Source organism: Physcomitrium patens, chromosome 5, assembly GCF_059467195.1.
Source record: "Physcomitrium patens ecotype Gransden chromosome 5, ASM5946719v1, whole genome shotgun sequence".
NCBI classification, from domain to species: Eukaryota; Viridiplantae; Streptophyta; class Bryopsida; order Funariales; family Funariaceae; genus Physcomitrium; species Physcomitrium patens.
The window spans coordinates 19373789-19400552 of NC_143414.1; the positions used below are offsets into that span (position 1 = coordinate 19373789).

The window sequence follows — 26764 nt, forward strand, 5'->3', positions numbered from 1 at the left end:
AATTACGTTGTCTAAATCTCAGGCTGTTCCAACCTCCAAGCTGAAGCTCCCATGTTGGAAATATCTGAGCCTAACAAACTCATGGGATGAGGAAAATTGCATATTTTTGTCAGGTTTGGCTTGGTTGCCTGGTACCTTCTGGATTACAGCTAATACTCATCTGCTCCGCAGCTTCCCTGCCTCCACTCACTATTCGATCAAAGCTGGGCTCTTGTGACTGTTAAGCGTTGATTCAATTTGATTGTGTGAACCATATCTTTGGTGGCTGCCAGAATTGGTTTGGGTCGTGGTTTCCAGGTTGGATGTGGAGGTGAGGTTAATGTATCAGCATGAAGGACTTGTCTTCTGAAAAGTGGAGGTTAACTGCAGTGACTCCTAATTAGTAGGGTTCGTGAGAGCTCAGCGAAGAGAAAAAAACCATCAGGTCTTCCAAGTGATCTCACAGGACACTAGAGTGCGTTTCCATCACGAACCATTAAAGCATCAATCTAAGTATTTTCGGGTTGTAACACTTCAATAAACATTGTTTTCACACTGTTAGTTTTGTGAAACTATTACACTGTATATTAATAATTTACTACAAAAACCTCATTTTTGAGAACATCAAATTTTATTTTTTAATTGTGCAAAAGAAAGAAACCTATGAACTTACAGTCTTGGTGTATACAACAAAATTCTTAATCGCACTGCATTAATCCACACTGCACCGTGGTATCATCACTACAGCCACCACATGCGTAGCATCGTGTTCCATCCACCAAGGGGACGCGCCGTCACCCCAGTTTGTCTCCATCATAGACTTGGGTCACCAGCCTGGCGTCACTCATTAGAGGAGGGCTGGAGAGACGACTCTCGTCTCCCAAGTCACTTCTTTACTACCTTAGATCACCCTGTTGCTTCGAGATGTCTAGATACAGGTTCACTAGTGCCACTCGGGACCCACGGGTACAAAAGTATTCCTCAGATCACCTCATGCCTCCTTGTGAGGATTACCTTGATATGAGGAAGGTGGCCTGCCCTGCCATTCCATTGCCACCACATCTTAAACTATTCCTAGGCATTGAGAAATTTGCAACTCTAATCTTAACTCGAGCAAGTGCAAGGTTTAAGTCCATCAGATCCTTACACCCTCTTCCACTTTGGAGGGTCAATGTCCTCATTGACAATTTGATCTTAATATATATATATATATATATATATTGAAGTGGAATTCATTCCTCTTCAAGATGTCTTAGTACAATTTGTATCTTTCACCTAGATAACGTGACAACTCTCTTTTCTACCTAGTTCCTATTTAATTCCTTCACTTGAAATTTTAAGATTACTTCTTTATAAGTGAGATGGGACATTACTGTCCTCTAGCATGATGTATTGTTTGCCCCTAACTTTTCATAAGTTTTCCTCAACTATTGGGTAAGAAAGCCCACATTTTTGGTTGTGGGTCATAAAGACTAGCATCTTTATTTAGACTTGATTTGGATGTTGAATTCCTTAATTGAGCCTCGTCTCACCTCACTACCCTTCTCCTACCTTATGGAGGTGATTTGGAATCACTCAATGAGAAATCTATTTAGGAAAGACCAACCAATTTGGTTTTGTTGCTTAAAGTCTTGTATTCGCCTCATACAAGCTTCTTAAGGTTGTCTTCTTCAAAATCACCTCAACTTGGAATTCATTCAAAATCTTTCATCACGTTGAAAAACTTATACCTTATTTTTTTGACGTGCGCATCATCACTGGGCTTTTTTGAGTCTTGGTACTCTCACTTATGTTTTTTCCATCGTGAATCTAAAACCTCCTGATTTCTATCTTACTCCACATCTATTATAAATGTGTTGCATAGGATTTTCTCTATATTTTATCCTCCCATTTGGAGTAAAGATGCCATCATCTTCAAGTTTGTCATGCCATTCTCCTATTCTTACAACATGAAAAAATCTTAATTCTTGTATTGCTTCTACAAGGATCTTACCTTCCTATAATCATTTTTTTTTTTTTTTTTTTTTTTTTTTTAATTTATTCATTGAAAGCAATTATCATCTCTTATACATGCTTCAAATTTCTCTCGTTGATCTACTGAAACGCATGTGAAAGATAATCCTTAAAGGTGCATAGATATTGAACTCATCTAACATTGGTCCGCTTTTTGTTAAATATCACTAATATTTGATCCATAATTTGATTCCACATCTCCTTTTGAGGTAGAATATACACCTTTTTTTTTTTTTTATAGAAGCTTCTTTCATCATCCACATATTTCTTAAGGATTTTCACATGGAAGACCAGACTACACTTCAATCTCTTCAAAATGTCTAATACATAGACATTTTTGTATAATATTCTTTTGATTACATAAGGTCTAGCTTATTTTTGGGACTACTTGACAGTGAGATGCATAAAGTAGGTGAAGTTGTTCATTCAATCATACTTTTTCTTCCCTCTTATATTGCACATTCTGCCTATACTTATTGGCTTGTTTCTTATATGTACTTTGAACCACTTCTAGTTGTATTCTAGCAATATTCAGAATGACTTCTCTTTGAGCTATCCACTTCGCTCCTTCTATTGAGTAGAATCCCAAAGTGTGATTGCTACTTTGCCTAACTCCAATCAAGTCAATAGATTTGAATGTATCAAAGCCGTGAGCCACTTAGAAAGGTATATAATTTAAAGACTCATTCCAACTAGTATTATAACTAAATTTGATTACAAAGAGCCTCTTGATCCAATCTTTATGCTGCTTGTTATATAATATTTTAGGGATATTGAAAGTGTGCCATTGATTCTTTTAGTTTGGCCATCTCTTTGTGAATGCCAAGCTGTGGTAATGATGATCTTGGACCCTAAATTTTTCATAACATGGTGCCAAAATAATTTTGTAAAGCAAACGTCCTTGTCACTCACAATCAAAGTTCGCACCCCATTCAACAAGATCCAAAAGTCAAAGAAGAGGCTCGCCATCACATACAAAGCAGCCTATAACTTATCTTTGGAATTTCTTCGGAACATAGCCATTACTACAAATCTTGTTGTCTTAGTGAACTTATCAAATATAATAAGTATGACATTGGCTTCACTATATTTTGGTAAGCTTGTTATGAAATCCATTGATATATTTTTATAAAAAAAAATAAAAGTAGTAATAGTTCTAATAATCCTACCTTTGCTTGTGTAGAGTGCTTGTGTAGAGTGCTTGTTTCTTTGGCACATTAGACAACTTCTTATATACTATTCCACGTCTTTCCATATAGAAGGCCAATAGTAAGACCATGCCACATTTCCTAACATAGACTTTATACTTTTATGTCCTATGTATGGAGAGTCATATAACTTGAACATGACTTTCTTTCTTCATTTGCCTTTAAAAACATAAAGTTGTGTTTGCTTAAACCAAATAAGTCCATTTTTTATCAAAGAGACTTCCATAAGCTTCCTTTGTTCCCTTGTGGTTTTAGTTGAAGCAAACACTTTGTTGATATTTAGTGCATCCTCATCCGTTTCATAGGCTAACTTTATACCTTTGATAAAGGAGGAGTCATCACAATAGACAATTGTTTTGAGTGTCATTGTATCGTGGAGTTTTTCTCTCATAAATTCTTCTTTTCTACTTAGCATATCTAGCACTAAGTTACCTTTGCTTGGCTTGTGAATAAACTTGAAGTCCACCGAGATGATCATGATTGTCACGGACACACAAATACAGACTCGAGATCTAACAAGAAGTTCAAGAAGAATTGGCAAGAACTAGATTAATCAGATGGATACAAGAACAACACCAGAGAAGTGAGCTAGAGCTCCAAGAGATAAGTTGTCGAGACTGAAGAACTCTTCAGCCTCGATTCCAATATATACTCCTATTTAGGAAGCTTCTCAAACAACTTCTACCAACTAAGAAGCTTCTAGAAGGTTCAAGAGACTTGCTTCTAGAAGGTTCCAGAGACTTGCTTCTAGAAGGTTCCAGAGACTTGCTTCTAGAAGGTTCTAGAAACTTGTCTCTAGAAGGTTCTAAGGACTATGTCCCTAACAATATCATACCGTCTCAACTCTTTTAGAGATGTTGGTGCTTTTGACATGAAATATTTGAAAGAGATGTTATCGAAGTAGACTTTGGCTCTCCCACCACCTAAGTAGTACTTCCAAGTCTTCAAGTAATGTACTATCGCAAATAATTCCTTCTTGTAAGTTTAATTTTGTAACAATTTATAAAATTAAAAAGAAACATGATCCAACTACCTTACATTTATTCTTTAACTATTGTAATTCATATCATTCATATATACCTTGAAATAGTTTGTACTATAACTATTAATATTAATTTTATTAAATTATGATAATAATCAAGATAATTATTTATAAATAGATAATTAAAAAAACTAAAATAAATGGTGTAAATCTAATATTACATATTAAATAAAAATATTATGATATAGTCTCAAAATTAAAAATAAATTAACTTGTTAAATTGGTATATTTAACAAAAAATTGTATGATGTAAGAAAATTTCAAATAGTCTAAGATATATCCATCTAAAATAACCGTCTTTAGGTGATATTTTTTATTAAAATTAATATATGCTTTTAGTATTATTATTGCAATGATATTATTTTGTGAGTTTGATCAATACATGACAAAACTCATTAATAACTACTATGAATGCATTGTATCTTTAATTATTAAGTTTAAGATTGTATCTACTAATGATTTTTTATTAAATAATTTTTATATTAGTTTTTTCTATTATTTATTTTATAGCATTATATACGTAAATATTTTAAATTTAAGAAAAAACTTTGATTTTTATCAAATATACAAATGACTAATTGTCAAAATATTTATAACATGTGCTACATTTAGAAAATTTCAATCAATCCAAATGAATATAATCACACATATTTAAGATAAAAAATATATTTTTAACTATCTATTTATTATTATATCTATTTTTATATTAAGTATGAATAAATATAAAAGAATCTTATTGAATATGGAAAATTTTGTTAAAAATTTGTCAAAATGCAACTAACAAAGCACTTATAATAAGAGTCCTCTTTCTTTGAGAGATGGAATAACTCTTGAATGACTAACTACATATAATGACTCAAAAAATTGTTTCAATTTTAACATATTTTGAAAAGAATGGTATATTATAAATGAATTATAGTGAATAATGACACATGATTTTTATAGCAAATAAATACTCTTTTACAGCTACCAAATGAGCCCAGATTGAAAAAAATCCATTTGGTAATTATAGAATTATGACCAATTCAATTTGAAACAATATCAAAATTTTTTTTTGAATGTGGTATCCAATTATATATCAATACTTTATAGGATCTCTTTTGGCCTTAATAACTGCTTTCAACCTCTTAGGCATACTTTTTATTAACTTTTGGTATAAAATTGCTTCAATATTATTCTATTCCACAGCTACATTTTTCCATAATTTCTAAATTTTGTTTGGTTTTATCTTCTAGGTGTTGAGCTAGTATTTGAAGTGCTTCCAAAGATGTTCAATGGAATTAAGATTAGGAAACTAATTAGGCCAATTTATTACTTTAATTCCATGATGATCAAACTACTTCCATGCTAGTTTTGAATTATGCTTTGGATCATTATTTTGCTCAAAAATCACCTCTTTTTTAGAAATCCTAGATTCTTTAATACTAAAAAGAATGTTTTTTTCAAGAATTTCTACAAATTATTTAGCATCCATCTTCTCCTCAATCTCTACCATCCTCTCAGTTCCATTCCATTCTATACAACATGATATCATTACATTTTTACCCCCATACTTAATTGTTTTATAGATCTTCTTGTCAATCGAGAACTAACATTTTTGTTTCTACATCCACTTTTTGCCATCTCACTCAAATTTATTGTTTTTTGTCTCATCTGACCAAATAACCCTCTTCCAATGATCCATAGTCTATTCGTTACACTTCAGAGCAAAATCCAAGAATTATTTTTGATGGCGAGTAAATAGTAGTAGCTTTTTCTTCTTTACTACAACTTTTATATTCTATTTCTTGAAAACATTTCAAATGGTTTGAGTTGACACAAAATTATTGATAATATTATTAAGGTTTTTAGCAACCTCAACAATACTTTGAGCCTTTTTAGTGTTGATTTGGCAAATGATTGTTATTTCATATACTACAGTGAGCTTTTTTGATTTATATAATTTAAGATTCTTATTATTAAAAGTAATCTTTTTACTAACCTAAAAATAGTAATTTTATTATAGCCAAATTTAGAAATAATTTGGTCATAAGATTTTTAAGAATGAAGAAGAAAAAAAGTGATATTTATCTTGGAGAGAGTAAGAAATGGATCTCATAGTTGTTTAAGGAATTATCAAGGATACAAGAATCTGACAAAGAAATATATTAAGATTAAAGACAAAGAATAAGATTGATAGCAAAAGTGATTCCAAACACTCCTATCTATAGTATAATGAAGGTTACAAAAATCTATAGTACTTTCTATGGAAGTTTCTAAAAGTCTAAGAAGCTTCTAGAAGTCTAAAAGGGCTTCTAGAAGCTTATGGAACTTTTTAAAAGATTGTGAAACATTCTACAAGTATCTAAAAGGTTTTAAAAATTTGAAGAAGATTCTAGAAGGTCGTAGAATGTGGTAATTTAGAATATGTCCACGCCAAGAATTGTAATAAAGAAAGGTACTTTTATAGCTATTAATAAGTATTAATGATGTCATTAGATTATTAATAATATTTTTATAGTAAATTTGATGATGATAGAATGCTATAATGTTGAGTAATTGATAGAATCCAAAAAATAGATGCCACACTCAAAAAATTGTTTCAATACAATTTCAAATTAGATTGGTCATAGCTTTGTAATTATCTAATGGATTCTTTTCAACATGGGCTCATTTGGTAGTGGTAAAAGAATACTTCATTTACTATATAAATGACGTGTCATTATTCAATATAATTCATCTTTAATATAATTATTTTTTAAAAATATGTCAATATCAAAATAATTTTTTGAGTCATTGTACTTGATTCAAGACGTGACTTAGTAATCAACTAAGTATACTCTCAACTTCATTTTTAAAGAAAAACTTATTTTATTAGATCCAAATAGTCTATAAAAAAATATCTCTTGAAATAGACCAAATCTTACAAAAATATTTGAATCTAGATGGAAGAGATTTTGCAAAAATAATTTTTTATCGCCAAGCAATGATAGCTTTCTATCAAAGAAAAAAATCTTAAAGAAAGAAATCTTCAATACATTGTTGTGTCACTCAAAAAGACTAATAAATTATTCAAAGATGGTAATACATTGAATTAAAATAGCTATTACCAAAGACAAGAAGACTAAAAAGTCTTCATCAAAATTAAAAATAAGAAAGATATTGATAAGAGAAAAGAAGGCTTTATTTTTGCCTCCAAATATATTATCTAACTAGGAGCTATGTAGCAATGTTATATAGAATCTCATCAAAAATATGAATCTCAAAGAAAGAAAATCCTCAATATACTCTTGTGTCATTAAAAGGAACTAGAAAGTCACTCAAAGATGATATAATATTAAACTAGAATGGCTATTGCTAAAATAAAAAGACTAGAAAGACTTGAAATAAGTCTAAAGACTAAAAAGATGTTGATAAGAGTGAAAAAGGCATCATTCTTGCTCCCATATATACTCTTAATTAAGAACTATGTGGAAATATCCTATGCGGCCTCCAAAATGTGTTGACTTTAAAAGACACATATTTTAACTTGCAAGGCAAGTTTTCTATATGTATGCCACATAATTATCTTATTTTTTAAGCTATCAATATGTGATTAACTTGTTGACCAAGTTTCTAACATATAAATCAACTACAAACACATGTAAAGTCAAGCAACATCTATGAAGCTTCTAAAAAACTTCTCTAAAAGATCTTATGAAATTAACTTATTTTTATTAACTTTTATCTATTCTTCCCTGGTCATATAGATATTTACTAGAGTATCTATGTATGTCCATGATATTATTCTCTCTTCTAGGGATGAGTTCCATAACAAACGATCTTCATATGTTGAAGAAATCCAAGATGTGGTGAATTATATTTGCCACATATTCCAATCTTTGTTCTCTTTGGAGATAGTTGATAGGTCCTCTGAGCCATTGATAATACTCTATACCATGGCAAGAAGACCACCATGTTATTTGGTCATTGTTGAGACCTTCGTAACTTCCTTCAAATAAAATATTTTGAACACCATTAGGAGCTATTCTTACCTCTAATAAAATCACCAAACATCAAGAGTCTCTTTTAAGGTTATAATACCAAACACATTGTGTCCTACCATCTATTTAAAGAAATACATGTTGTTCTTGAGGATCTTCATCTTGATGTTGTCATCTTGAAGGTTGTGACAATTACAATGTCTTGTTTGATAAGTCTGCAAATAAAAGCTCTTGAGTTGAATCTGCTGGTTGTTGGTTCTTCATCTCCTTAATTATACAAAAGCTACAAAAAAGAATAGAAAGGAGAGTGTTATCTTGATTTGATCTTGTTTGTTTTATAGCAAAGATTTGTTGTTCTTCATCTTCATTTTGATGGATATCGTCAATAAAAATCTTCAATTCTCTTTATTGTATTTGCAAGATTCTTTACTAGCTTCTATGTGCATTCACTAATATCATATTCATTCTAATAAATAAAATATTCTAACCTACTTTGGCATTGCCTTGAATCTAAGACTTCTTCCATCTTGAACTCTTGATTATTATCCACTTCGATAAGAAGAGGTGGCATTTGTCTTCTTCTCGAGATATTCATTGACTTATACTATTCAAGAAAGGACATGTAAAATACAAGGTGATCTTCATAGATTTTAATAGATATAATCAATAAGCAATAGAATTGACTTGTTCACTAATTGGGAAAGATCCAAGTCCACAATAGTCAAATATGTTACAAGGATGAGTAGATTTGATATTGTGACAAAGTAACCATATCTTGTCACCTACATCAAATTGTAGTTACTCTTTGTGATAGGCATCTGTGTTGGTCTTTTGTCATTCTTGAGCTTCTTTTAATTGTGTCTTCATTGTTGGATATAGCTTTTACAAATGATTTGCTAAATCTTTTGCCATAGGATTGTTAACTTTTAAAAAATCAAAAGTATTAAGTTGTAGATAATAACCATAATTAAAAAAGAAAGATATTTGTTGAAAAAAAGGTACCAAATTATTATATGTAAACTTTGCCAATGGCAAAAGAATTATCCATCACCTTTATGATAGTTGATGATACACCTCAAATATTGCTCCAAAACTTGATTCATTTTGTTTGTCCATCAGTTTGAAGATGAAAAGACAAAGAAAACTTTATATCTACCTTTAATATCTTGAATAGGATTTTTAAAAATCTTAATACAAATTGAATCCTTCTATTCGGTATAATATCCTTTAGCAATCTATGATAGCAATAGTTTTCATTGACAATTCATTGAAAAGCTTAACTAATTTTTTACCTGAAATAGATTTTATACATGATACAAAATGTACCATTTTGGTGAAACAATCTATGATTATGAATATAGAGCCATATGAACTTAAATTTAGAAGATCTATAATAAAATCCATAAGAATGGAAGACCATGGTTGTTCAAATATAAGCAATGGTTGGAAAAGTCCATAAGATTGATGATAAGGAGTTTTTGAACTTGAATAAATATCACATGACTAGAAAAAGTCTTTTATCACCTTCCACATTTGCGGCCACTAAAAATCTTTAGATATAAGCTCTAAAGTCTCATTGTATTAAAAATATCTTGCTATTGGAAAGTCATGACATACTTGAAGAATATGTAAATGTGCTTCTTATTTTGGAACATATATGCATCTTTCAAAATAGAGTAGGTTGTTCTTGAATTGAATTTTAAAACATCATGAGATTTAGAAAAAAGATTCTTGATATCATGAACAAGAAGATCAATGGACATATTTGATTGAATTTGTTCGACAAAGGTCAAATCAATAGTCAATATTGATTTTATTACTCAAAGATGAAAATGCTTTGGTTTCAAGAGGATTGTTTTTTGTTGATTAAAAGATATGTTTTCTTCTTTTGCTATAAGATAAGATTGTCTAAAAAGAATATCGGATAAATTTTTTTTTTCAGGTTGATATATGATCTTAAAATCAAATCTTGATAATGACATGCTCTAATGGACTTGGCAACAATTCAAAATACATATCGACATGAAATACTTGAGGTTCTTTTATATATATATATACATATATATATAGTAATTGGACTTGAAATGCCTTCTAGATAATGATATCATTCTTGAAATGAATCTGCAATTCTAAGAAGTTTTTTGTTGTAGATCTTATAATTAATCTCGGTTGCTTAAAATTTCTTGGAATAAAAAGCTATTAAATAGGATTTGTCATTTGTTTCCATTCGTAATAATACTGCATTCAAGATAAATTCTAATGCATCTATTTTTATAAAGAATGCTTTAAAAAAGTCCACACAATATAAAGTTGATACAAAAATAAATTCTTTCTTTAAAGCAATAAATGATGCTTTAACTTCTTTATTCTACTTAAGTTTGTCATTACAAGTCAAACATGTAAGTGGAGCTATAACTTAAGAAAAGTTCTTCATAAAGATTTAGTAATAATTGACATGGCCAAAAAAACATTACACATCTTTTATTGTTCTTGGGATCTTCAAATCTATGATAGTTTAAATATTCTTTGGATCCATCATAAGGCCTTCATTAGAAATAATATATCCCAAAAAGTCAACTTGAGTAATATGGAATACACACTTTTTCATCTTTGCATATAATCCTACATCTCTTAGTTTTTGTAACATACAACAAATATGAACTTTTTATTTTTTTATATTTTTAGAATAGATTAAAATATTATTTAAATAACACATGAAAAAATCATCAGAAAACTCACAAAAGACATCATTCATTAGATGTTGAAAAGCAATTGACATATTTGTGAGTCTAAAAGGCATGATATTATATTCAAAATGTCTATACCTAGTTTGGAAAGTAGTTTTCTATTCATCTCTTTTTTTGATGCGGACCAAATTATATTTTCCTTGTAAATCTATTTTATATAGATCTTTGCTTGATTTAATGGATCAAGAAGCTACAAAATCAAAAGTAGAAGATACCTATTTTTTATGGTGATCTTGTGAAGTCCTCAATAATCTACATACATCCACAGAGATCCATCTTTTTTCTTTACAAATAAGATAGGAGTGTCGGTTGGAGATTTAGAATGGCATATAAAATTTTTAGCCAAGTTCTCATTAATATACTCTTTAAATGCAACCAGCTCATTTTGTAATAGGCTTTAGATTGATCCAAATGGTAGTTGAATTCCTTCTTAAAGATCAATGGAATAACCATAAGGATGATGCTCTAGAAGAATATTTGTATTTTTTTTTTAAAAAAATGTCCTGAAAATCTTGATACTAACTAGGAATACTACTTGATATCTTCTTACTATTAGCAATGAGTATGGCATGTATAGCTAAAAATAGTCCTTTATTTGTGGCATGCATAAAAGCTCTCACACCTATCAATAAAGATTTGGATATACTAAACATATGGATTTCTACTTGCCTAGGAAGACCTTGGGCTAAACTATGGAAAAATTCAAGATTGCTAGAAATCTAGTATATCTAAAAATTATAACTTTTTAACCATGATAATCTTAAAATAATTGGATTAAAAAAATTAATTATATTAAATATTACTAAACTATTGTGACCACTACTTGCTACTTTTACAAAAATAGTTTCATGTCTAATATCCTCAAAAGATAATAAACGTCTATCTATTACTTCTACATATACATGTTTGATTTTCTTAATTAAAGAAATATCTTGTTTTTTGACAAAGTCTTCATCTATAAAATAGGTTGAGGCTCCTAAATCCAACAAGGCTAAGACTTTGTAATTTTTTGGTCCTGAATAGACTTCTATTATAAAATAAAGTGAAAAATCGGAAGAAAGAATAAGATCTTTACTAGATGTTGTACATGATTCTAGCACCACGGTCTCTATTGTAGGTAGAAAAACTTATTTTTTGACACATTGTCTTCTTTAGCAATCGTACTTCTCATTTTATAATTGCGTTGTTTCTTTGGATAATATTGAGCAATGTGGTTACTTTTTCTACAATGTAAGTATAAGCCCACTTGACGTCATTGGATCTTTTCCTTCTCTATGAGGAATTTTAAATATATTATATCAATTTGCATTGATTTTAGCCTTGATAAATAATTTTTTGAAAACTTAGAAGCTATCATCATTACTTGATTTGTTCTTCTTCAACCATATCTTTATTCTTGATGTCTTTTAAATAATTGATTTTTGCATGCAATGACTTCTATTGAGAGTAGCATCCATAATTTTTTCTTCCATAGACAACTCAAATAAATTTAAAAAGTTAAATTAGAGGAGGATAATGTACAACATCTAATAAAAATTTATACAAAGAGGGATAAACAGCTTTCTTTAAGAAAAAGATAAATATTAGAAAATAAGATTTTTATTTAAACATGGGTAGTCTGCAACCTTTAAAACACAACAATAGAAATAGGATAATCCAATCACTTTTAAAACAAAATAAAAACATTATATTAGCACTCTTGTCAAAATGCCAAGGATATGAATCTCAAAGAAAGAAAATCCTCAATACACTCTTGTATCATTGAAAGAAACTAGAAAGTCACTCAAAGATGATATAATATTAAACTAGAATGGCTATTGTCAAAATAAGCAGACTAGAAAGACTTGAAATAAGACTGAGGACTAGAAAGGCATTGAGAAGAGTGAAGAAGGTCTCATTCTTTCTTCCATATATATTCTTAATTAAGAATTACATTGTGATATCCTATAGGACCTCCAAAACATGTTGACTTTGGAAGACATGTATTTTAACTTGCAAGATAAGTTTTCTATATATACGCCATATAATTAACTTGTTGTGCAAGCTATCAATATGTGATTAACTTGTTGACCAAGTTTCTAATTTATCAATCAACTATAAACACATGTAAAGTCAAGTAGCATTTAAGAAGCTTTTAGGAAGCTTTCCTAAAAGATCTTATGAAATTAATTTATTTTTATTAACTTTTATCTAATCCTATGTAATCATATAGGTATTTATTAGAATATCTATGTATATCCGTGAGAGATCTCCAATACTTGTTGACTTTGCTAGACACATATCTTAACTTATAAGAAAAGTTTTCTATATGTATGCCACATAGTTATTTTGTTCTACGAGCTACTAACATGTATCACATGTGATTAACCAATTGATCAAGTTTTTAACCTATCAATCAACTACAAATACCTGTAAAGTCAAAACCTCATCTATGAAGCTTTTAAGAAGCTTCTCTAAAAGATATTATAAAATTAATCTATATTTATATACTTCTATCCAATCATATAGATAATTATTGGATTAAATATATATATGTTTGTAACATTACTCTTCCTTCTAGAGATAACTTTCACAAGGATTATCATCATCTTTTATGGATCTTGCTTTTCTTCATCTTTGTTTTAATGGATGTCATTAATGAAAAACTTCAATGTCTTTTATTATATTTGTAAGATTTTTTGTTGGCTTCCATGTGTATTTATTAATATTATATCCATATTAATATATAAGATATTCCAATATATTTTGGTGATGTCTTGAATCTAAGACTTCTTCCAATTCAAATTCTTGATTATTATCTACTTTTATAAAAAAAGATGATATTTTTCTTCTTCCCAAAATATTCACTATCTTATATAGTTCAAAAAGAGATACGGGGAATGCAAGATGGATCTTCATAAATTTTGATAGATGTAATTGATAAGTAATATAATTGACTTATTTATTAATAAAAAAAGTCCAAATCTATAATAGTCAAACTCGTTATAAGGACGACTAGTCTTGATATTGTGACAAAATAACCATATTTTATCACCTATGTGGAATTGTGGTTATTCCTTGTAGTAGGCATCTGCATTGATTTTTTGTTGTTGTTGAGCTTCTTTTAACTGTACCTTCATTGTTGTTTGTAGGACTGACAAATGATTTGCCAAATCTTTTATTGTAAGATTATTATCTTTTGAAAAGTCAAAAGTATCAATATAGATGATTACTATAATTGATAAAAAAAAAAGGTGTTGTTGAATAGAAAAATGTACCAAATTATTGTATATAAACTTTGCCAATAGCAAAAATATCTTTGAGTAATCTATAATAGCAATAGATGTTGTCAAAAAAAAGTTTAGCCATTTCTTCACCTGTAATAGATTTTATATATAATACAAAATGTACCATCTTCATAAAATAACCTATTATCATAAATATAAAATCATGTAAACCTAAGACTGAAAGATCTGTGATAAAATCCATAAAAATAAAAAACCATGATTATTCCAACATATGTAATGGCTGAAGAAGTCCATAAAATTGATAACAAGGATTTTTTGATTTCAAACAAATATTACATGATTGTACAAAGTCTTTAATTACCTTCAATATTTGAAGCCACTAAAAATCTCTCAATATTAGCTTAAAAGTCTTATTGTATTTAAAATGTCCAGTTGCTAGAAAGTCATGACGAGTTTGAAGAATACATAATTGTGCTTTGCCTTTTAGAATATATAATCATCTCCCAAAATAAAGTAGATTATTTTTGAATTTGAACTTGGAAGTATTATGAGATTTAAAAAAATTATTCTTGGTATTATGAACAAGAAGATCAATGGACATATTTGATTGAATTTGCTTCACAATGGTTGAATCAACAATTAATGTTGATTTTATTGTTTAAAGATGAAAATGCTTTGGTATAGTATTAAGTGTGTTCTTGCTTAAAAATACACCGAGTACCTAGCTATAGAAGATAAGTAAAAATGTAACAATCATTCTACTAAATCTAATAGAGCCTTAAATAAACTTCAAATAATTTCCAATAAATCCAATTAAATTTTAACCTATCAAAATAAATTTAAAAGAAGTCACAAAAGATACACAAAGAAGTCAAGATTTAATCTCAAAGAAAGATAACAAGAAATCTTGAAGAAATATAGAAATAAATCTTTAAAGAAATAATAATAATTTTTAAAAATATAGAAAATAAAAACTTTAAAAAATAAAAAAGAATCTCAAAAAATATTAAAAATAAAAACCTTAATATAATCCTAATTGAAATCCTAATTTAATCTTAATTAAATCTTAATTAAATCTTAATTAAATCCTAAATCAAATACTAATAAAATTCTAATTGAATTTTAATCAAATAATAAATTAAATACTAATAAAATTGTAATAAAATCTTTAATCTTAAATAAATTTTAGAAAAATTCTAATCAAATCTTAATGAAGTTCTTAACTAAATCCTAGATCTTAAACAAACTCTTAACAAATCCTATAATAAAATGGAATTATAAAAAATTATGATCAAATCATTGATATCAACTCAAAACTTGCACACTTTTTAAAATCTTAATTAGGAATAAGCACAAGAAAGATGAAATTGATCACATTTATTGATTGAGAGAAATGCAAAATAATCTAATCAGGTGTTGGACGGCCTTCTATTCTAACTTGAATGCCAAACTTTTAGTACCAATATTTCTTTTTTAAACCATTGAATTGCTTTTAAATTTTACCTAAACATTGAAAATTAAGACATATATCCATAAAATTGTTTTTTACTTCAATCTAATTGACAAATTGCTAAAGATCTTAGAAATATTTACTAACCATCAAACTCAAATTTTTGAGACTTCAATCTACAAAAACCCTCATATACTTCAATTTAATTATTTAATTGACCTCAAAATTTACAAACACATTTATAACTAGCACATCAATATACTATCTAAATTTCACTTATATACATACCACAAAACTCAAGAAATCCTTAAATTTTTTAAATATATTTATATTTTTCAAATCCTAATTCTACCAAAAATATCACTAACTTTGAAAATCCCTTGAAATCTCTTGATATCCATATAATTGTTGATTGAAATCTATATTGATCCAAATGACATGAAACCATTATCTAAAAATCTCTTCTTAAGTTTGGCCTCAAATTTAATTCTTCAATCTACAAAAAAATCTTAGAATCACCGTAGTTGCATGATTTTGTGCCTCAGGGTCTCATTTTGATTTTAAGGCAACATTATCATTTTTTGGTTTTACTAACTTTTTGACTATTATCTATAATTCTAAAATAATTTTTTATAATATTTTAAAATAAGATCTTATATAATATATATTTTTTTCATTTCATTCATTAGTTGTGTTATATCATAATACTGGCTTCAAGAGAATCAATCTTTATTGATCAAAAGCTCCATCTCTTTTTTTTTTGGTATGAAATAAGAATATCTAAAAATACATATTAATATGAATTATTTATTGATCTTCTGATCTGTATATATGGTGAGCGGAATAGAAGTGCTTTCTAGATAATAATACTATTTTAGAAATGAATCCACAATTACAAGAAGTTTTTTATCATAAATCTTATAGTTAATTTTGAGTGCTAAAAATTTTATGAAATAATAAGCTACTTAGAAAAGCTTATTTTCTATTCCTATTTGTGACAAAATGGCACTTATAGCAAAGATTGATGCATTTATTTTCATAAAAAAATACCTTAAATAAATTGACGTAGTAAAAAATTGCTGCAAAAAGAAATATTTTTTTTAAGACTTTAACAGATAATTCAACTTCTTTGCTCCACTCAAGTTTAATTTTACATGTCAAACATTTAAGAAGAACTACAACTTGAAAAAAATTTAGATGATGATCCTATAATAATTAGAAAATTTTAAAAATCATTATATATTTCTTATTGATTTTAGTATCTTCTAATCTATGAAGTCTTGACTTTCTTTGGATCCATCATTAGACCTTTGTTGGAAATGATATATCTTAGAAAGTCAACTTGAATAGTATGAAATACACTTTTTTTCATCTTAGCATATAACCCTATATTTCTAATTTTTTGTAACACACAACAAACATGAAGTTTATGTTCTTTTATATTCTTAGAATAGATAGAAAAGTTATTTAAATAAAAGATAATAAAATAAGCAAGAAATTTATAAAATATGTCATTTATAAGATGTTGAAAAGTAGTTGGTACATTTATGAGTCCAAAAGACATGACATTAAATTTGAAATGTCTATATCTAGTTCAAAAAATAGTCTTCCATTCATGTTGTTTTTTTAATATAGACCAAGTAATATGCTCCTCATATATCTATTTTTGTATAAATATTTGCTTAATTGATTTAATCAAGAAGTCTTATAATCAAAGATAGGAGATCTATTCTTGATGGTGATTTTATTAAGACTTCAATAATCTATACACATTCATAGAGATCTATTATTTATCTTCATAAATAAATTAGGAGTTCTTATTGGAGATTTTTAATGGCATATGAAGTTTTTTGCTAAGAATTTATTAATATATTCTTTTAAAATAGCCAATTCATTTTACAATAAGATCTAGATTAATTTGAATGGTAGTTGATCTCTTTTTTGTAAATCAATTGAGCAATCATAAGGTCAATGCTTTAAAAAAATATATCCATTTTTTTTCAAAAATTGTCTTTAAAATCTTGATATTGGCTAGCAATACCACTTATTATCTTTTCACCATTAAAAATAGGCATGGCATATATAGCAAAAGATAATTCTTCTATTACAACATGCATGAAAGCTCTTGTACCTATCAATAAAGATTTGGATGTATTAGACTTATATATTTTTACTTGACTAATAGCCATTTTGATCAAACTATAAGAAAAATTAAGATTATAAGAAATTCAATCTAAATAAAAATTATATTTTTTTAATCATAATAATCCTAAAATAATCAAATTAAAAAATATATATTATATTAAATATTAATGTGCTATTATGATCTTTAATTGATATATCTAAAGAAATTTTTTCATAGATAATATCTATAAAAGAAAATAAACAACCATCTATGATTTCTACATGTACAGATTTAATTTTTATAATTATAGATATTTTATTTTTTGACAAAGTCTTTATTTGTAAAACAAGCTAAGGCTCTTGAATCTAATAATGTAAAGACCTTATGATTTTTAGGTTCTAAATAAATCTATTTTTAAATAAGATAAAAGATCTAAAGAGAAAATATGACCTTTACTAGGTATTGTACATGATTTCAGCCACATGTTTTCTATTATAGCTAAAAAAAACTTTTTTTTAACATATAATCTTTTTTTAGTAATCATGCTTCTTATTTTGTTATTATATTATTTTTTTTGATAATATTGAGTAATATTCTTAGCTTCTCTATAATATAAGTATAAACCTTTCTAAAGACATCAAGTCTTTTCTTGCTCTATGAAGAATTTAAAATATATCATATTAATTTGCATTCATTTTATATTTGTTGAATAAGTTTATGAAAACTTAAGAGCTATTTTTGTTACTTGGTTTGTTTTTCTTTAGCCAAGTCATTATTCTTAACATCTTTTAAATAATCAATTATCGCATGGAATATCTTGAAGAATAAATTATTTCAAAGATTTTGCTTTCGACATTATCAGTAACAAATCTTTAATATTATCCTTCAACTCATATTGAAATTGATTGATAAAGGGTTTGTTATTCTAATCTATGTCACAAGCAATGTTTTGGAATTTAGCAGTATATATGATAATCAACCATGATCTTTGTTGAAAAGATAAGATATAGATTTTTGTTGCTTTTTTTTAATCACTTTTTTTGAATGTGGCCGTAAATACTTTTAGAAATGAATTCAAATCATAAAGGAGTCATGAATCTTTTTCTATCAAATGTACAAACCAAGAGAGAAAACTTTTAGATAGAAGTATGCTTATGAATCAAACTTGAGTAAATCCATAAGGATATTAGAAAGAATGCAACTTTAGATATGACTTGATTTCTTGTAGAAATCCTTGAAATTTTGATCTTGTTCCATTAAACATTTCAAGCATACTAATCATTATCTCCATGGTAATTGTGGAAGCAAATGTTTTTGGATTTGTTTATGAAATTGATCTACTTGCTTTCTTTAACTATACAACTTCTTTATATAGACTTTGAACTTCTTCCATAGGCATTGGATTAGTATTTTTGTGGTTGATGCTGATGATGGATGAAATTTCTACCTTAAGAGTATTGACAAGTTTGTAAAGATCTACAATAGTTACAAATCTACTCTCACTTTTGCCAGGTATAGCATCTATGATTTTTTCTTTTATTTCAAACAACTTAACAAATCCACAAGTCAAATTAGAGGAGGATAATCTATAATCTTCTAATATGAAATAAAAAAATTCACAAAAAGGATAATATATTATCTTTAAAGAAAAAAATAGTGTTAAAAAATTAAATAATTTCTTAAAAGGTGGATAATTTGTAACCTTCAAAATATAATAATAAAAGTAGAATAATCCACTCACTTCTAAAACAAGATAAGAATAATAAGTTAATATTCTTATCAAACTGTCAAGGACATAAATCTCGAAGGAAAGAAATCCTTAATATATTCTTATGATTCTGAAAAAGACTTAGAAATGATTCAAAGATGGTAATCTATTGAACTAAAATGCCTATTGTTAAAGACAAAAAGACTAGAAAGTCTTGAAACAACACTAGAAATTTTTGCCACAATATTGATAGTAATACTATTACTTTATAGCATGCTTTATAGACATGATTTATTTACCTAAATCCTAAATCCTAAACCCTAAATCCATGAATAAGATAAAAGTTCAAAAATTAAGTCACTAATTAAACCATAAAAGATATTAATTATAAAAGATTCATTTGCTTTATTTTATTTTTGTTTGTTTGTTTGTTTTGTTTTATGGTTTAGATTTTTTTTAAATTATAATAATTTTTAAAAAAATCTTCTACTAAGTTGTAATTGTCTTCTAAATCTTATCTAAGTAATAACTTTTTATTAAAATATAATGTTCTTAATTGAAGGTGTATACAAAAGAAGTCATATCCATAGGATCAAATAAGATAATTCACTTATTTTCTTCTATTCTAACATAATTTGCTTAGAATTAATATATCACCTCAAAAAAAATATCAAATCCTATTTTATACAAATCTATCTACTTATTGGATTTTGGAAGGGCATTGTCATATTGAAGTATTTTTTTTTATAACATTAAAAAACAAATACAAAAAAAAATATCAAATAACATCATAAAGTAAATGAATGTGATAAGTGGACATAGCTTCATTAGTAGTAAGTGGTGACATTGGCCCTTTGAAGACGTTTTTAATAAAAGAAGATCTATTTGAGTATAATATAGTAATTTAATGAGGTTCTAAATGAGAGTCAATAAAAAATAATTGAAGATTCTACCATAAGAAGAAGTTCTTTATATTATGAAAGGTAGAAGGATAGTTGAGTTAAAATAAGTCATACATATGTGATCAAACCTTTTTCAATTTTATTCCAAGTTTTAGACTCAATATTCTATTTGTAATATGAAATGAGTAATTGTTGAGTTAATGTTTTTCCTACAAATCTGATTTAGCTAATTTTTTTATATGTTCAAACACCAAGAGATAAACTACCAAATAAGAAAGTTAAGACAAACAAAAGTTTTTATCAATCAATTTAGATTAAAAAAATGTTATAAGAACTTAGAATTTATGACTAAAATCAGTTGATATTTAATTGCAATTGATAAATCTACACTTGTTTAATGTCTATTCTATACTAAATTTAATCTTATTGGTATTGATGTCTACTTTAGCCATCACAATTGTCTTCTTCTTATTTTTTTATAAATTTCTTCAAATTGATAGAAAGTCCAAATAAAAAGCTATTATGCTCTAATATAAATCATTGTGATTATTATTCCAATGATTAACATTAGTTTGCTGGATTTTCAACAATAAAAAAAATCAAACACCAAGTAGGCAATCAAAAACTCAACTTTTTCTTAACTTTGACAATCTCAAGTCATTGAGGCATATCACTTAGGTCTAAAATAGTAAAAAATGTAGTTTGATTTAATTTCCTAATAATAATGCCAAAACTTATTAATTCCAATTTCAGATTTTAGTAATCCAAATTTAATAACCTACTTATTCTTGACAAAGCAATATTATTCCATTTGATTGTTGTCTTTTTGTAAATTGCATTAAAGAAGTTGTAATAATTTACAAGAAATTTTTAATCATTGATTTAATCTCATAAATAGCCTTCATAGAGTTAGTCCAAAATAACTAGAAAAGAAATATAAGGATAAAAGTAAAATGTTGTTTGCAATGATGTCTCAACTTATAATGTTGATTTTGCTTGATTACCATTAGTCTAATTTTTATGTCATTCCATTCATAAAAAAAGATTAATATCTTATATGATTAAAGAAATACTAAATAAAATTCCAAAGAACTTATTAATATGAATATTAGATGCATATGCCCATCCAAATTGATTTAATAAAATCAATTAATTTTTTATTTGAATTACTAATAAGTTATAAATTTGGACTAGATTATTTTAAGATGAGATGCTAATTTAAATTTCTTTTTAATATTAATTAAATAAGTCCTTTTTCATATACTTTGTGACCTTATATAGAATATTAGAAAGCATAGTAGATGTGGCATCTTCAAGTATTTGATGTTTTTTTTATAAACTAGAATAAAAATTAAAATAGATGTTTTTTAAATCTTATGGAGTCTCTTAGAAGTAAACCTTGAAAATTTTAGAGTTTTACAATAATGGATTTAGAATTACAATCTTTGATTGTTATGTAAAATGTTTTATTAAGACTATCAACAATTTTTCTTTATTAAAATTAAACTTGTATTTATTTTTCTTCTTGTATCCAATCTCTAATTTGGTTGATAAAGACTTACACGTGTTTAAGGCAAGCTAAAAGGCTAATGACTTAAGGATTGGCTTAAAGAGCAACATAGGCTACTTGTAGTTGTCTATGTAGTTTGATGTATTGTCTTGATCTTAAAAATGCTTGTTTCAAACAAAAAAGACATGTAGAATTTTATAAACATTTATATGCAATAAATAAAAGATCCTTTGCTATTATAATTAAATCATATCTTATTATCATGTTGCAAAACTTAGAAATTATTTAGATAATAATTATTCATTTTAAATTTAGATGATTTAGGTTTTGACTTTTGAAGTATAGAAAAAATTTAATTGAAAAATAGTTAAATAATTTTGCATCTTTTCTTAACTTGAATTTTATTTTTATAAAGAGAAAAAACACTAAAATAAAATTTGTCTAGTCTTGCTAAGACCTCTATTCCTTCTCTTCTATTATATCATAAATAATTTAATGACATATCTTTTTTGAAAGAGTCAAATAAATTAATTAATTAGATTCTTAATTAATAAGTATTTCAAATAAATTTCTTAGACTTAATAGCTTGGTAGGAAAATCATGGGAGCTATCTTTATCCAATATGATATAGAAGTTGGATTAATGTATTTTTACTTTGCAATTAATGTTTTATATCAGCAAAACATATACAATGCATTATGCCATGCTTTGCTTTAATGATTGTAAATGAGATCATATAAGTCATTGAATGAAATGCATCGAATAATACAAGAATTCTTTGATTTTTTTAGTAATATAAAGAATCATTTTTTAATTTGATATATTCACAATAGTCATCTCTATAATAAATTATTTAATTTTTTTGACATTGTATTTATTATTTTTGATCATAATGTACATATACACAATGTTTTGCAACATTATAAAGTTATCATTTTTTTAATATATATTTTGAATATTTTAGAAAGAAATATCTTACAAAAACTTACAAATATCAACAAAATGCTTCTTAATTCTAAACAAGTTTATAAACTATCTTAATAAATAAAATAAGATAGGTTCGTACATTCACTTGCTTGTAAAGCTTACGCAATCCAGTAGACCCCAATTGCATTCACAATTATTGCACTAATAATATCTAGTCATACGCTGCATGGTGTCATCCTAATGAATTAGCATTATGATGGACTTTGCTTCCTGGTGGAAACGATGTCATATTGAAAGAGAAAAACACTCACCTAATTCTCATTTTAAGTCAGAACTGAATATGTTAAAATTTAGTTTCCCTTGCATCACTACAACATGTTGACCCAAAATCTCCTTCCACTTGCGTTCCTCCACCCCCAACTGCCTTCATAGGTTCTGCAAGATACAATCTCAATCATCACCGTATTCCCAAATAGAAAAGCTTATAAACTGATTTTCAGTTGAAATAAACGAACCGATTACATTAAGCTTTCTAAATCCTGAAAGATCACTTCCTTGGAAAAACACTGGCTAAATACAGGCTACATTCTCCTGCTTTCCTCTTTCTTATGTCTCCCTCATGAAGTTCACAACTAATTGCAATCTACTCAGAATGTTCAAATATGCTTTTTTCCAAGTTTCATGAGAATGTCACATGTTACATAGAGTATGCACCTGCTTCAGAAAATTATAATTATAACTCTCATTAGATGGTCTCACTACATAAATATACGTGAAATCAAGTATACATTGGACAACGCAGGGATATTATAGCCTATTGACAAGAATCAGCGGAATTCAAGACCTAGCCAACCCACCCTACCTTACGGCATGTTCCCGCCTCCTTTACCATCTCTTACATTTCTAGCCAAGGCGTCGAAATCCGGCCAAAACTCTGGAAAATCGGGCGGACGCTGCAGAATGATAGAGGCTGCGTGAATGAGAATAGCAGCAGTCAAACCCCAGATGATGTATTTCTTGCCATCCGGCGCATCGTAGTCGAAGTAGTGCACACGGTACTGGATGTTCAGCCACTGTCGATCCTCAACGCGGTGCCGCTCATCCTATCAAGCAGAAAAAAAATCTAGAAGTAAATGTACGTCGAAGGCTTAGAGACATTTAAGAAAGAGCTTGCAATGTACCAACCTGCTACGGAGCCCCTTGACTCCATTGGAAGGGGGCTAAAAGAGCATGAAGTGAAAGGAGTTGAGAGTTGATACATTGCAAGCAGATATAGTTGATCCATATCTGCTACGGATACGGATTGAGTGGAAGGAAATGGACAGATATGGATTGAGTGCATGCCTTCAGAAACATCTCCAATGGGACGTCAAAGATGGCGTCCACCTCTCCTGCGTTTGGTCTGGGTTCAAATTTGTGGTGTTCTGGGATTATTCCGACAACTGGAGTCACCGTCAGCAAGTGCTGCACCACCCCAAAGAACGATGTGAGCGTCGGGTAGAGGAGCCAGAGAGCACATGATTAATATTCCAAGCCCTAAAGTGGAAACTACATAATCATGGCGCAAGTTAGACAAAGGAGACCGCTCACTTTGGAAAGGAAAGGTTCAAGAACTGTGACAATCTTGACATGGGAAGGCTCCAATCCAATTTCTTCGTGAGCTTCACGTAACGCAGTAGCCTTGTCGTCCTCTCCTTCATCCCTTTTGCCGCCGGGTAATGCTACCTCTCCTGGGCATATACTAAACATTCATCAGCTACCAAGATAAGTGGGACAGATGAGAAGAAGCAGTGAACAGTGTCCAGGAGCTCCACACTCAATTCAGCGAAAAGTTCATAAAAGGAAACCGCTGAGAAACGAAAAGCTAACCTGAATGAGAAGACAACGAGCTAGCCCGCTTTGTGAGAATCACACGTAGTTCCCGCTCGGCACCTTGGAAAAGACACAGAAGTACAGCAGCTCGCTTGGACTTCGGAGGAACCTTTAGATCGTTGGCATTCGCTATTGATGTCGGCATTCCCACTTGGGACGTCACACCCCCGTGCGTTTCATCGTCTGATGATGCCCACGAGCTTGGTGAAGGCCTATTTGTGACAGAGATGGAATTCGTCGTGAAAAAGCCACATCGTCAAAGAGAATCTCGAAGTAACGTAGAGAAAACATTGAAAAAACATGGAAGTGGCCATTGCTTATCATCAGCTATGCAATTTTAGGGTAACTGATACATTTATCTGTAACGCTTTCTCTGTGCCGCCATACCAGGAGCTTTCAAACTGCTCTTACTGAGTTCCTCCGAGATTCAGTCTCGAATTCCACAAATTCTTCTTATGGTTTGTAAGGATAATGAACCGAAAATAACGCGGAGCAAGTTGAGGCATTCGATGAGAAGATCCTAATTCCGCAGCAGTCCCGCAACCTCAGTACGCATTGAATTGAGGACTTGACGATAGGTACCTGTAATGGCGGAGGCGTTCAGCAAGAACCTTGAGATTCGAACTCCCCCAATCCTCAAATATAGAAGATGAGCGCGATTGCGTGGGGTCAAGAGAAGGATCCAAGTGCAAACCCCTGCTACTGGAGTTGGTCATGGCCTCCACCAAACCCCTGGCCTTCCTCTCTCTGTTCAACCCTAATAGCCTTGCCTTCCACTCTGTAATCAGGTGGCGGGTCTGGGCAGCTGCAAAGCTCAGAGATGCCAGGGTGGGTGACTAGCACTCGCAATCCGACTTAGTATTCACAAATTGGGCATCTTCTGTCTCTGCTAGTAATGGAACCATACAACAAAGTCAAGTCAACTGACTGTACCACCAACGACCTGCTTTGGCGTAGAGACGTGCTGCTGCCCCTACTGACGACCTTCAAGATGGCAAAATCTCCGAGTTCGTCACACGTTCACAATTCCTACGAGAAACAGAAACACGGAGCACATGAAGTAACGTAATCACAAACTCTAGAAGCAAAATCTGTAAAATTCCACCAAAAATTGCGTAAGCATATCGAAATTTACCAGTTTAATTGTGAGGAATTATTGTAACCAACGCAGCTTTTCCGTTCTAGAAAAAATTATAACCCACCCATGAAAAAATTCCCGAGTCAAAAACCTATTTCAGAACACAATATACTGAATTCAGCGCAGTCCTTGGCGATCACAACTGCGCTGAATTCAGCAATTAAAACCTGAGAACTTAGAAATTACAATCTTCGAATCACATGCCAGGGGGAGTACACCAACTGCCGCACTAGCGAATATATGAATATCAAGGGGCATAAATTTTATCTCCAAAGACCATAAAAAAAAGTAACCTTAGCGTAAACGATACTGCAGGGCAAACAAAGGATAGTAAGAGATCGACAGTACTATGCCTTCGAAGGAACTCTTCAATCGTTCCTCGCATTACCACTGACAGTTCCACCAAGAATCAATCAATTTCACGGTGACATGGCCTGCATCAGCACTACCAAATCCAGCAACATTCTATGGTGGGTTATCATCAGGATCAGTCAATTTCGACCTGCTACTAAATTCAATGCTCGACCCATGTCCTCCTGGAAACAATGCCGACTTAGGTGCTGCACCGATGAAAGATTTGTGGCAAGTAATCATTCGCAGGAACATCATCCATTATAGACTTAGGGGGCTTGTCAGAATAAGTAACTTTGTGCTTGGAGATATCGGAATTCATATTAGTCTTAGTTTGAGTTCAATTAATTGAAAGGAGAGAGCTCAAGGCATTTCGAGTGCAATGATTTTAGAATCTAGCAGCAGCTAGACATGCACTAACTATACTGTGTCGTGAATGTCAGAACTTTGGCGAAGAAATGGAAAGCCTTACTAAAAGTGCAGTTCAAAAGCGTTCTGTACTTTAAATCCCTATTGTGAATTTGAAGGAGCTCCCCCCTAAAGCTTCTCATTGTGGATCCAGGCTTGGTACAGCACCAGGCCCCGGAATGTGGTTGTATCCTT

General features: G+C 29.3%; 1 protein-coding gene across 8 annotated transcripts; it reads right to left on the reverse strand.

Moving 5' to 3' along the window:
• Nucleotides 1–22867: 22867 nt before the first annotated feature.
• Nucleotides 22868–26382, reverse strand: LOC112282386 (nudix hydrolase 15, mitochondrial). Of its 8 annotated transcripts, none has more exons than XM_090250814.1 (8): nt 26159–26382; nt 25808–25853; nt 25255–25701; nt 24670–24884; nt 24391–24530; nt 24145–24264; nt 23663–23903; nt 22868–23235 (listed from the first exon to the last, which is right to left on the reverse strand). In XM_090250814.1, exons 3-7 carry the CDS (start codon nt 25386–25388, stop codon nt 23664–23666), a joined length of 849 nt encoding a protein of 282 aa, XP_090106940.1. In that variant the 5' UTR covers nt 25389–25701; nt 25808–25853; nt 26159–26382; the 3' UTR covers nt 22868–23235; nt 23663. The 8 variants fall into 8 exon arrangements, with proteins under 8 accessions (XP_090106940.1, XP_024375685.1, XP_090106943.1 ...); XM_024519917.3 differs by lacking the exon at nt 25808–25853 and having other exon boundaries at nt 25255–25477; nt 25606–25701; nt 26159–26296; XM_090250817.1 differs by lacking the exon at nt 26159–26382 and having other exon boundaries at nt 25255–25477; nt 25606–25701; nt 25808–26012.
• Nucleotides 26383–26764: the final 382 nt, after the last annotated feature.